Genomic DNA, 11,865 nt, shown 5'->3' on the forward strand with positions numbered 1-11,865 from the left:
CAAAAATACTGCAAACTTGAATCATGGGTAAGGATAATCGTTACTTCTATTTTGTAGAATTTTGTCATTATATTAGGGCAATCAACTCTAAGTTGGCTGGCAGACTGGCAAGTTAAATACAGAGGTACTAGAGACTTATTTAGGTTTTAGTGTTTCTCAAAGATAACTTATTTAGCACCTGTGTGATATGACATTGATTCATACTTCTTACAGAGACATGAAATGGAAAAAAAGTGATGGCATAATTTTTATCTTCACAACTTTTCTTTATTGCACCAGGGCTGTTGTTAACCTCCACCCCCTTCCCTCCCATTCCAATGCACCTATGTAAGTATGTATAAATCAATTAAATGAACACCAGAACACCATTGCAAAAATATGAAATGTTAAATCTTTAAATGAAAATTTTATTTCATCAAATTTTTAAAGGTAGTATAGAAATGCGGTAGTGGATGTGTATGTAATTAGGTACAAACTTACTATTTGTATTATTGTTCAGAAATGTTTAAAAAAAAAAAAACATGTTAAACAGGCCACATTAATCACAAAAATTAACACATTAACTTTCCCAGACCGAATTAAAAAAAAGTAAAAGCATTTATTTGTTTTTTCACTGAAGTACATGAAAGCTTTAATGTTACTTGTGTGCCTCAACTTGCAGTTTTTGTCAGAGGTGTTGATGAGATGGAGGTGGATCCTTAAGAGTGGATTGGGCTTACTCTGTTAGTCTGGCCACTAATGGTGCACTGTCATTGTGTCGGGGTAAAAAGCTGGGGTGTTTGCCAAATTCCAAGAAAGAAGTCAAATCAAACCTTTGTAAAGATATATGCACTTTTCAGTGTATTGTAAATTAAACTTTTTTTGTTTTCTTTTAATTGTCCATATTTTGTGTTAAGTCCCTAACTGTCTTCTACTATTTTTTTCACCAAACTTGCATTGGCAAAAGCCAGTTTCAGGACACTGTTTAAAAGCAGTTTTGGGGTAACAGACAAGATACCAGTTAGAGTAGTTCTACACCAAGGGATTTACATCCTTACCTCTTTAATCTGGTTATCGATGTGTTGAGTCATGGTATAAAAGCCCTGGTGCATACTTGTTGTTTTTTGTTTTTTTTGCTGATAAAATTGCTTTTTGTAGCACCAGAAAAGTGTAGAGGATGTTTGAAGAATGGAAAAGGTCTTTGAAAGATAGAGGACTGAAGATAAATAGGAAGAAGACAGAATATATGAGGTTTAATGATGATTTGGTTTCATAAGTTAGCCTGCAGGGAGAGCTATTGAAAAAGAGAAGAAATTGTAACAATTCTACGCTTACTTTATTATATTCATATTGATGGTCCAACAAAGTTGATTTGAATAAATATTTGAATTAAGTTATATATAGGCATATATTAAATGACAGATTTTTGCAAGGTACCTGGCCTCCATGTGAAATGTTTTGAACCGTGTGTCCCTGACCCCTTATTTTCTAACTTGTATGTTTGACCTAGTATTACAGAAATACGCAAAATAGCATTAATACGCTAAGAGAAAGCATCACATTTTTAAATCTGCTTTTTACATTTGGTTTGCAGGAAATAGCTTGACCAATTTTTTTTTTTTTTTTTTTTTATTAGAGAGGAGTGAAAATTGCCTAACATTTATAATGGCTTCATATAAATTATGCAACATTAGAGCTTTGTCATATTAAAATCAAATACAAAAGCACACTTCTGACCAGGGCTGTGGAGTCGGTAGATAAATGCTCCGACTCAGAGTCCTCAGTTTCTAAATCTTCCGACTCCTCTGTATGTATATACTATGCTAATGTATTTTCTACATCCATTGAAGGAAAGGAAGGCAACATACATGTCATTTCACCACAGAAGTACTGGCTTGGAAGCCAACACTCTACTATAATGCCAGATTAAAGACAAACACAATTGATTGGCGGCCGCAGATTGCGGGTGCCCACGTGGACGGGCAGATCCAGCTTGCCAAAAATCTCGACCACCGCCCCCATCCAAAGTAATGTGATGCCTCTGTCTGCTGCAGTGGCTGTCTCCTCTGTCAGCCAGCCGGAAGTTTAGTGCATTGTGTCACTCACCGGCCCGCTGATCAGCAGAACGAGCCTCTGCTGGAGACAGGTAGAGATCTGTGTTCTCGCTGGCCCCCCTTCACTAGCACATAGCGAAGGGGAGCCGATGGAGCTGAGAACACACCAGATGATTTTTCAGGCGTTTGACGCGTAATGACTCGTTGAACGGCCGAAAAATCGTCAGTGCATCTGTAAATGTATGTACGGGGGGGGGGGGCTTTAGGCTAGGTTCACAGTTCCCTGTAACAGTGGAACACGACACAATGGAAAGCAGTGCCGCACTTTACCTGTGCATTACATCCCATATGGTGACGCATACAGTCAATGAAAAGCATGCTTCATGGTTACTTGACATGTTCGTTTTGTGGTAACATTATGCACTGCATGCATTGGGCTTTATTCTTACAGCAGAGAAGTGGTTCATTATGACTGTTTGTGAATTGGGACATTTCAACTTACTTTTTTAATTCCCATTTAAATTTAGTAGGAGTCGGAGTCGGTTAACTTTTTGCCGACTCCGACTCCAGGTACCCAAAATTGTCTCCGACTTCTCGACTCCGACTCCACAGCCCTGCTTCTGACTAAAACTGTCAGATTCATATTTGAATTTCAGTGTTTGGTTAATATTCAAAATTTATTTAAACTAATTTCCTTATTTATAGTCACACGTTTCAGGGAAATTGGCAGGATTCTTCAGTGGTTATTTCTTCTCAATACATCACATTCAACAACCGTCTATTTTAATTTTTTAGTTGAATTTATTTTATTTATTCTGTGATTCTGTTCTGTTTATATCAGTGAATAAGACCCTATATATAAAGTAAATGATAGTCTTTGAATAGAGAGAAACACTTTTAAGGCTTAGGCATATTCTTTCAACTAGCCCAGTTATCAAATATGATTTTTCTCCCTTCCAGCTAACAGGAGCAGTTGATGGCTGTTTTAAATTTCTTGCAGAAGTCAATGTGGTGATATGATCAAATGGGAAGTGTAAGATATATAGTTTGCACTGTAGATTCCTTTCTACCCATTGCACAGTTTACTATGATGATTTGTGTCTTAACGAACACTTGCTGTTTTCCTCCATTCTGTGCATGTCCTACAAGTGCATTTTTCATCCCACTCATCTCCTACTGTTTCCAGATTTTTCTAAGCTTGGCTTCTGAAAGAAGTGTGAATCTGGCATGAGCTACAGCAAAAAGTATGTCAGGAAATGGCAACAGACATTATGAGCTTTAGTTACTCACTCTCCTGACTGATTAGTCAGTTGTGGAATTTTAGTTTTAATACATGTGCATACAGTTCCAAAACTAGTTTAGTGTTTAATATTGAGAGGTATACTCTTTCAAAAACCCTTAAAAACTTTGTTTTTCGTTGTGAGTAATTCTTTTATTGCAAGAATTGCTTTCCTGGCTACTAGAGGTATACCAATTGTAAATTTTCTGGTTAATTCTGATCTGATTCTTTGACAGATAATTGGCTAATTATGAATCTGATTGCATGTGTTACACTCAGAAGTAGTATAATATTGTAACATGGACCAACTCAGAATTTAAACCTTTGTACAATTCTAAAATAAGAAATGGGGTCTTTTATGCCCAGTGTGATTTTTTGGATTAAATTTTGCTGTATTTGCATCTTTAGCTTTTTGCTTTACAGTACTCTTTTTCAAAGCACTTTAAAATGTTCTAACTCTCTTAAAATACATAATGGGGGGGGCACATTCTATAATAATCCAGTGTTTACCCGGTCGATGGCAGTCTGCTTTCTCTGGGTGGAAGCTTATCCATGCTACGGATTGACAAGCTGCTTCGTTGCAGTGTGTTTGCCTGGATTTTCTTGTTTTTCATGCTTCATCCAGTGATATCAGTGACATCGATTTACAGTTATGCAGCAGCGGAGCTTTTTCAACTTTGGTGTCGCCTGTCTGAAACACCTTCGGTATTGCGCCATGACTGGGATATTCTCCGTCTTTCTCATTGGAAATACATTCATTCGTAATGATTTTCTTCCTACTTTTAAATCTCGCCTTAAAACACATCTTTTTAAATTGGCTTGATATGAATTTTGGATGATAAATTTAAATTTCATTTTATTATTGTGTTTGTTTTTGGTTTTACTGTGGCTGTTATTGTGTTCTGTAAGGTGTCCTTGTGTGCCTTGAAAGGCACCTATAAATAATTAAATTATTAAATAGGGGGGAAAAAGTGAACAACATCCCAGTAGCATACAGAACGCTTCACACTTGTAATTCCACCACGTAGCATTTAAACATCAACAGATTGCATAACCTTCCAGTGTTCAGTAGCATAGTTCTGTGTAAACATCTACACGTTTCAAATTCTTCATACAAAAAAATGTGACAACTTTTTTGGGCTTTAACACCTTTAGCTGATTCAAAGATGCACTTAAACCTTAACATGTAGTCAGTATGTATGTGACTTAATTTGCATGCTTGTTATGTAAATATCAGGTAAACAAAGTATCCATGCCCATGAGAAAGGAGGCTACTATCTTCCTCATGCCTGTCCCAAACATAAAACTAAAGCTGTTTTACCATGTAATCTTGGTATGAAACTGGTTGCTGCTACATGATACACATTATTGTGACATAGAGCTAAACTTAAATTTATACTGTTTGTGTTTTTTCCTCCAGCTATTAATAAACAGACAAAACAGAGATGCAAATGTTCCTGACTGAAATAGTCAGATTTGCATAACTTTATTGCATCTTTTGCACTATTCACCCATCTGATTAGAAATTTATAGGGCAACATATTGCACAGTTTTGTAGTGATGGAGCAGTTATTAAAATATATCATATGCATGGGTGTATGTAAATCTGCTTCACATGGGTGGACACTCCCATCTATTGCTAACATTTATTTATTAATGAAAAATCAGGCCCACCTTTTTTGCCTAGTTTAGTTTGGCTGATTCTTTTGCAGCAGAATTACACATTGTACATTGTACAAACTATACACACTGAAATGGGTCTTTTCTTGAAAAAGGTCAGAGCTCTGAATGTGCTGCACTGCAGAATAAATCCTATAGTCTGTTTTGTATTTTAGACCAGGTTTTTGATGTCACACCATTCTTTCAGGTTCTGAACTTTTTCCCTATATGCAGCTTTATTGTTCTAACAAACTACATACATATGCAGTCTAGATGCTGCAAAACTTCATTGGCTTGTAGAGCAGTACCCTCCTGATTGATCGAGACCCCATTACCCACATTCAAGAAAATCTACCTGTGCTCCACATGCATGGCATTATAGCACCTTTCGTGTGCACTCTGAAATGATTATTTAGTATAGGGATGGTTCAATCAAGTTTTTGTTTTTTGTTTTTTTTTGTTTTTTTTTTTTTTAAGGTCGATACCAATCACTGATTTCATGACATTTAGATTCAGATAGTGATTTTTTTTTCCGTCCTCCCCTTATCCTTTTAAAAACTTTTTACACTAAGCTCATGCATAACCTGACACACAGAAGCCTTATGTTCTATATTAAACTGTATTTTTATTATTAACCTATAGACCACAGATGTTAACTGTTAATTTTTTTATTAACAAAATTAAATTATGTAGGCTTATTATTCTTTGACCATAAAAATACTAAAATGAATAAAATTTTCTTAAAATGCGTACTTTAATAAAATATGTTAAAATATTTATCCATAATACGTATGGCGTAAAAGAAAATAAAATGCTTCTTTCTCATGATTGTGCAAGACAGCTTGTAATTATTTAATATTTATTGGCAATTAAATTCTTCTTAAATGTAAATATATATGTACTTAGAGGTTTTAATCATTTTTAGTCATTAATTGCACTACAGCTTTATTGCTATTAAAATAAACATTTACTATATTCAGATTTTTTTACTCTGTGTTACAGCTAGACATTTGTAATTGTTGAGGTGCAATTATAAATATGGTTTACCATTTGAATTATATAGTAATTGTTTCTTACCTAAACACAGTAGAAAATTTTAGAGGACACAAATGTATCAAATATTTGTAAATTGTTTATCAAGAAGTCACAAGACTAAAATGCTTGACAGGTTTATAAGTAAAAGACATTTTGCTGTTAAGCTAACAAGCTATGTTGTTTACTAAGCAGCAATTTCAGATTTGTCGCTGCACTTAAAACAAGCTTGTTGTCCAAACTAAAACTAAATTCATTTTACTTAAAGGACAAAATAAACAAAGTTCAATCTGTCTGTCTGTCTATATACAATAAAAAGGTCTGGATTAGTTAAGATAGCTTTTCTTGCTATCTGCCTAATACACAGGACAACTTTTCGGATTCCTTCTTCTCAGTTTTTTACTCCACTTTCTTTAACGTAAAGGCTGATATTCCAATCACTGCTCACTCTCTTGTAAAACAAGCCTCAACTTGCTGCTCTTTGTTTATACTGCAGGAAGTCTGCTGCAAAAAATAATAGATGCCCTGGCTCAACTGTCATAATACTTATAAAGCAGCACTGAAGCTAAGTTGCCATGAAACTTAGAAAAGCAGGGGCAACAAAGATTGTTTTTGGGTTTTTTTTGTGATCGGCCAATTTAACCATCTAGTAATCAAGTCTTTTTTTTTTTCTTCAGTGAAAATCTGACAATTTAGATCAGAGGCCAATTGACTGGAGCATCCGTAATTCAGTACTGCATAATATTTTATGGTTTTCCTTCCACATGCTGGTGATGTGCAGTTTAGGTTATTTAGCTACCCTAAATTGTCCCAAAAGTGATTGAGGTTGTATACCATAGTTGGCCCTATGATGTGCTGGTGATCTGTTGAGGACCTTTTTACTGTTTGGTACCCAGTACTACCAAGTTAGACTCCAGCCCTCTGCAACCCTGAATCAAATAAGTGATGAAAATGTTATATTAACATAAAATAAATATCTTTCTGGTCATCCCTTTAAAAAGTTGATCAGATAGTTTTTATTTTACCAATCATAACTTGCAACAAATTCTAATTGAAAGGAAAATTTTTGTGTAATTATGAAATCTTTTTTAAAATAAAATTGTTATATTTGAAAGTGCTGCAGTAATTTTTGTCAATTTGAGTTACTGCTTTATAGTTTTTTTTTTTGGTTTTTTTTTAAGATTGCTAATGATTTGTACAAGATTTATAAAACTGTAGTAGTTGAAATAAGTAGTATTTTAATGTGTGAAATGAAGTCATACAGAACGTTAATGATGATCTTTCTGTTATTTCAAGTATGCAGACCCAGTGGCTGACCTTCTAGATCAATGGGGTGTTTTTAGAGCTAGACTCTTCAGAGAATCCTGTGTTTTCCACAGAGGAAATTATGTCAAAGATCTTAGTCGATTAGGAAGAGAACTTGGCAAAGTTATTATAGTGGACAATTCTCCTGCATCCTACATCTTCCATCCTGAAAATGCAGTGAGTATTTTTCTTAATTCTGATCTTTTTTTTAATCTTTAAATTTATTTCTATAGTTAGTCTGAAAGTGATTTTGCAACTAGCTTTTGTGGCAATGCTTATCAGTATTTTTTCACAACAAGTTTGTCTTTTTGTTAGAAAAACTGCTTAAGCTCAGAGAAAGACGTGTTACTGCTGTTCATCATTCTTGTTTAGTTCTTGTAAGGAATGTTTTAATGAAAAGGTGAACTTCTTCGGATGTTTAGAGTGTTTTACTGTCTTACATGGCCGAGGAAAGGTCAAACTGATAACCTTGCAAAGTACCACATAATGCAAGCAGCATTCAGTAACGTTGTTACATAAAAGCTAAACTGTCTTTTATTAAATGTGGTTTCATTTAAAATTAGAATGTATGCATTTAGAAAAAAAGTGAAATGTTTATGTAGTAATGCTGTATTCGAATAAATAGGACTGTTTGTATGAGGTAGTAAAACACTATAAATAGTAGTATTTATAATGTTTAATCTTCAACATCTAAAAAGATTAGTCCACTCAATTGCAAATATGACTTCAAATAGGCTATGTGAGTTTCTCCATTTAGAAATTAAGACATTTTTAAATATATAATGTATATTAAGATACAAGACCCACATGAGATGGTAAAGGTTTAAATGTGTATGTAAAGAGTCTTTGTGTATATTATTGATGTCGTTAAAAATTAGTCTTTCACTTTTGCTCTTAGGTTCCTGTTCAGTCCTGGTTTGATGACATGACAGATACAGAACTTCTAGATCTGATCCCTTTTTGAAGGGCTAAGTAAAGAAGAAGATGTTTACAGTGTGCTTCAAAATTTGAGAGGCAGGTAGCAGAGTCTGTGCCCTGTCATTTCTGATTACCCTGCCATTTGGGGTCCATGACTCCATGACCACAGTTGGGAAGGCCTCTGGAATCTGTCCTTCCTTCAGGTAATAGCCCTGAACCTTTCTGTCAGGAAACCTGGAAATCAACTCAAGTCTCAAGTATTTGGTGCTTCTTACGAAGTCTAAGCATGAAGGGTGGTTGTTGGCTTTTGTACCTATAAGCTGAACTCCTATGGTTCTTCCAATTAAAACCAAGGTAAACAAATGTTTGCGGCTGTTTCAGCTTTCAAGAGAAAAATCGGCTGGAAATTAAACCTGAACGGAGAAAGCATTTGATAAATGCTTAAGAGTTATTTGTTGGGGAAACACTCTGAATCTTTTTACATCATTGTGATATGGACAAAATTACTATCATGTTACCAACTTTCTATTTACCAAAAAGGAAAAAATATATATATGTTTTGGTTGTTCTCTGATTAGAGATTTTTTTTTTTTGCCTCCTTGTTCCCTTTTAATCCCATGCTGTTACTATGCAGGCTGTCTCTCCTTGATCTATATAGTTTACCAGACTTCTTTTCTTCACTCTGAATGAAGTGCCTTTTTTGAATGTTATTGATTTTAATGAAAAAAAGTTACATTTTCTACACAGCATATTTCCAGAGAACTTATCTTTTAAAGACTATATGATTTAAAAATAAATGAGGAGAATAGAGTCTTTATAAAGCACTGTTATTTATGATAAAGAATCTTTTGTAACTATGGACTCTGGGTATATGTCCACAAAATACTCTGAAATTGTGTTTCTTTAAATTGGCTTGTGATGTTATTTTAAAGTGATAATTTTAAGAATATGCAGTTGTTTGTTACTATATCCTTATTTTGTTTATTCAGGAACACATTTGCAATTGTGTGTTGTGAAACACTATTGTTTGCAAAATGAGTGCCAATAACTTTGCGTTAAAGTGCTAATCTTTAATCTCTAATACCCAAAAAAGTATTATACTAAAAGTGCCACTTGGTTGCCATGTTCGAAATTGTTATTCAGAAATGCAATATTACCTTTAGATATGTCTAAGTGTTAAAAAGCCCCTTTATTTAAAATCATATGAACATCATACCTTTCAGATGGGCAACAACAGTTTTAGTTAGGGCCACAGTATTAGTGCACAATTGCAAATGTATCCTTATAATGTTTTGGTAATTTTAAGTATTCTTTTTATGTTGTGGATTTATTTTACTGTTTTAAAAATGATTCTCCCAGCTGGTGTAGTTGATACAGCTTTTTCAAAGTCCATAGTTTTATTGCCCAACTCCTCTTTTTTTTTTTTTTTTTTTGTGACTGAAAGAATCACTTAGTGGAGCTGACCGCCGGCAGATTAAACTGTTCCTCACCACTGTGCCTACGCCTGGACAACATACCATCACTGAATGCTGCAAATTTGAGCAATAACTATGAGGGGGCATACTGGTTGACTGTACTCCTACTACTGGAATGTTTTTCAGTCATCTTTTATTTACTAATGTAATTTTAAATTATTTTCAGACTCATTGTTGTGACAGGTGTATCCTCTGCAGTGGTTCAGTAAAGCTCTGCTACGAGCAGTTTTTCCATCTTGTAAGATATTTTAAAGCCATATAATGTTTTAAGGAAAAAGTACATAAAGTGTCTATTGGTAAATATTAAATGCAGTAATCTGTTCCAGGCAGGGTATCTTCTGTGTCTGAATAGTATGGGGTCCATAGTTTGGTTCTTTGCTCTTCCATGTATTAATTATTTAAACCAAGAAATGAACTGTATGATGCAACTTCATAAGTAAGTTTCTCTTATACTTTAGAAATGGCTCATACATCTCGATGTATAGTTTACTTAGAGTTCTAAATTGATATTGCAGGATTATATATGTTGCATTACTTTTTCAGACAGTGAACTAAAATAGTGAAAATTAGTGTTGTATGCAATTCTGTTTCACCCCTGGGGGATTATTAGCATGTTCAACATCTTGCTGCAGGGCAAATTTTAATATGTGGTTTTATCTAATTGAGGTCAGCAAAAATCAACATCATTAAATTTGAGCAGTATATACTGTAAGATATGTTCTGATTTCCTAGTCTACACTTTGAAGATTATTAAGTGCTATTTTTTAATCATACCCTTGAATCAATAATTATGCCTTTTAAACTTAAAGCTGCAATTAAGATGAAATATTAAATGATTTGATGTTACTGTTGCTAAATATTACCAGCCAGCTTCAGAAAAACAGCAAAAACTGTATCTTGGTGAACAAGTAGTTAATAATGTATACCAAAAAAGATATGACACTGTCTTTCACAAACACAAGAATATTACTCTTTAATTTTGGAGGACCCTTTAAAGTAATTTAGATCCTGTGTGTGGCGGGGGGTGTGTATGTACATATGTACATACATACATATGTTAAACAATTGACACAGTATTGGTGGCCTGTAGGAGAGCTTTACTGGTTCTCATATTTGCAGCATATTTTCAGTGAAGTGTTACACAGTTTTTGTGGCATATATCCTTCAGACGACATGCGATTATTAAAGCACCTTTCTTAAAAACAAATTTTTGTAAGGGTTTTTTATGTCTAATTTTACTGTAGTTCATATTGCTGAAATAAAAACTAATCAAAACATTTGAAATGTAAATGTACAGTATTTACTGAAATTGATTTTAGAGTACTTCTTATTGAGAATGTTCTTTCTTTTGATTTTATAATTTTCTTATTCCAGTTTAAAAAATGTAATTGTGTTCTTCAAAGTATTAAACTTTTTCTGTGAAAAGGTTGAACACATTAATGTTTCAGTCAAAAAGGTCTACTTTCCTTTAAAATTCTCAAATGTGTATTTTTAATTTCATAATTAAATTTAATAATTTTAATTTCATTTGTAATTTACATTATAAAGCAGATTTAAGAGACATTTTTTGATCAGCAGTCGGTCAACAAGTGGGCTTCCAGAGGTATCACCTTTAAAAAGACATTTTTAATTCGTAGAATTGCAGGCTGATGCTTCTTATTTTATTGGTTTAAAAAGGCATGCCAAACAAACTGAAAGACTGATATTCATGAATTTCACTTCACAAGGTCTGGTGCCAAATGTTTCTGACCCATGTTGTTAAAATAGGAAACGCTTTACATTGTGTGGTGTAAATTGTGTAGATGATGTAGCCACTTCAGATAAAATCTAAATATCCAGGTTTGTAGAGGACCTGTGTGTCAAAGCAGAGTTTCCACAGTGGTCTTGTACCCAAGGGTATCTAGGTAGTAGTAAGCTCTTAAATGACTTCATCTTCCCATACAGGTATACTTTCATACTTTCATTTGATAAAAAAAAAAAAAACTACAGGTGCAGGTTTTCCAGATATTTTAAAAATTATACCTATTTACATATTAAAAAGCAAGACTTACCTGTCTAATAGTATGTATTAATATACATTTTAAAGTTTTTTTTCTTTTGTTGTTTTAATACTGTGAATCCTCCTAGCCTTTCCTCTGTCAGTGGATGAGCATGTTCGGTGTCT

The 11,865-nt window shown here is 33.8% G+C and overlaps 1 protein-coding gene across 1 annotated transcript in view; it reads left to right on the forward strand.

The window, feature by feature from the left end:
* Window positions 1–10,985, forward strand: part of ctdspla (CTD (carboxy-terminal domain, RNA polymerase II, polypeptide A) small phosphatase-like a) — a 96,360-nt gene extending 85,375 nt beyond the window's left edge. The window contains 3 exon segments of the mRNA XM_039753700.1: window positions 7,300–7,485; window positions 8,207–8,265; window positions 8,267–10,985. Of these exon segments, the coding sequence (XP_039609634.1) occupies window positions 7,300–7,485; window positions 8,207–8,265; window positions 8,267–8,330 (309 nt within the window). The 3' untranslated portion in view covers window positions 8,331–10,985.
* The last annotated feature ends 880 nt before the right edge of the window (window positions 10,986–11,865 follow it).

This window comes from Polypterus senegalus, chromosome 5, assembly GCF_016835505.1.
Source record: "Polypterus senegalus isolate Bchr_013 chromosome 5, ASM1683550v1, whole genome shotgun sequence".
NCBI lineage: Eukaryota > Metazoa > Chordata > Cladistia > Polypteriformes > Polypteridae > Polypterus > Polypterus senegalus.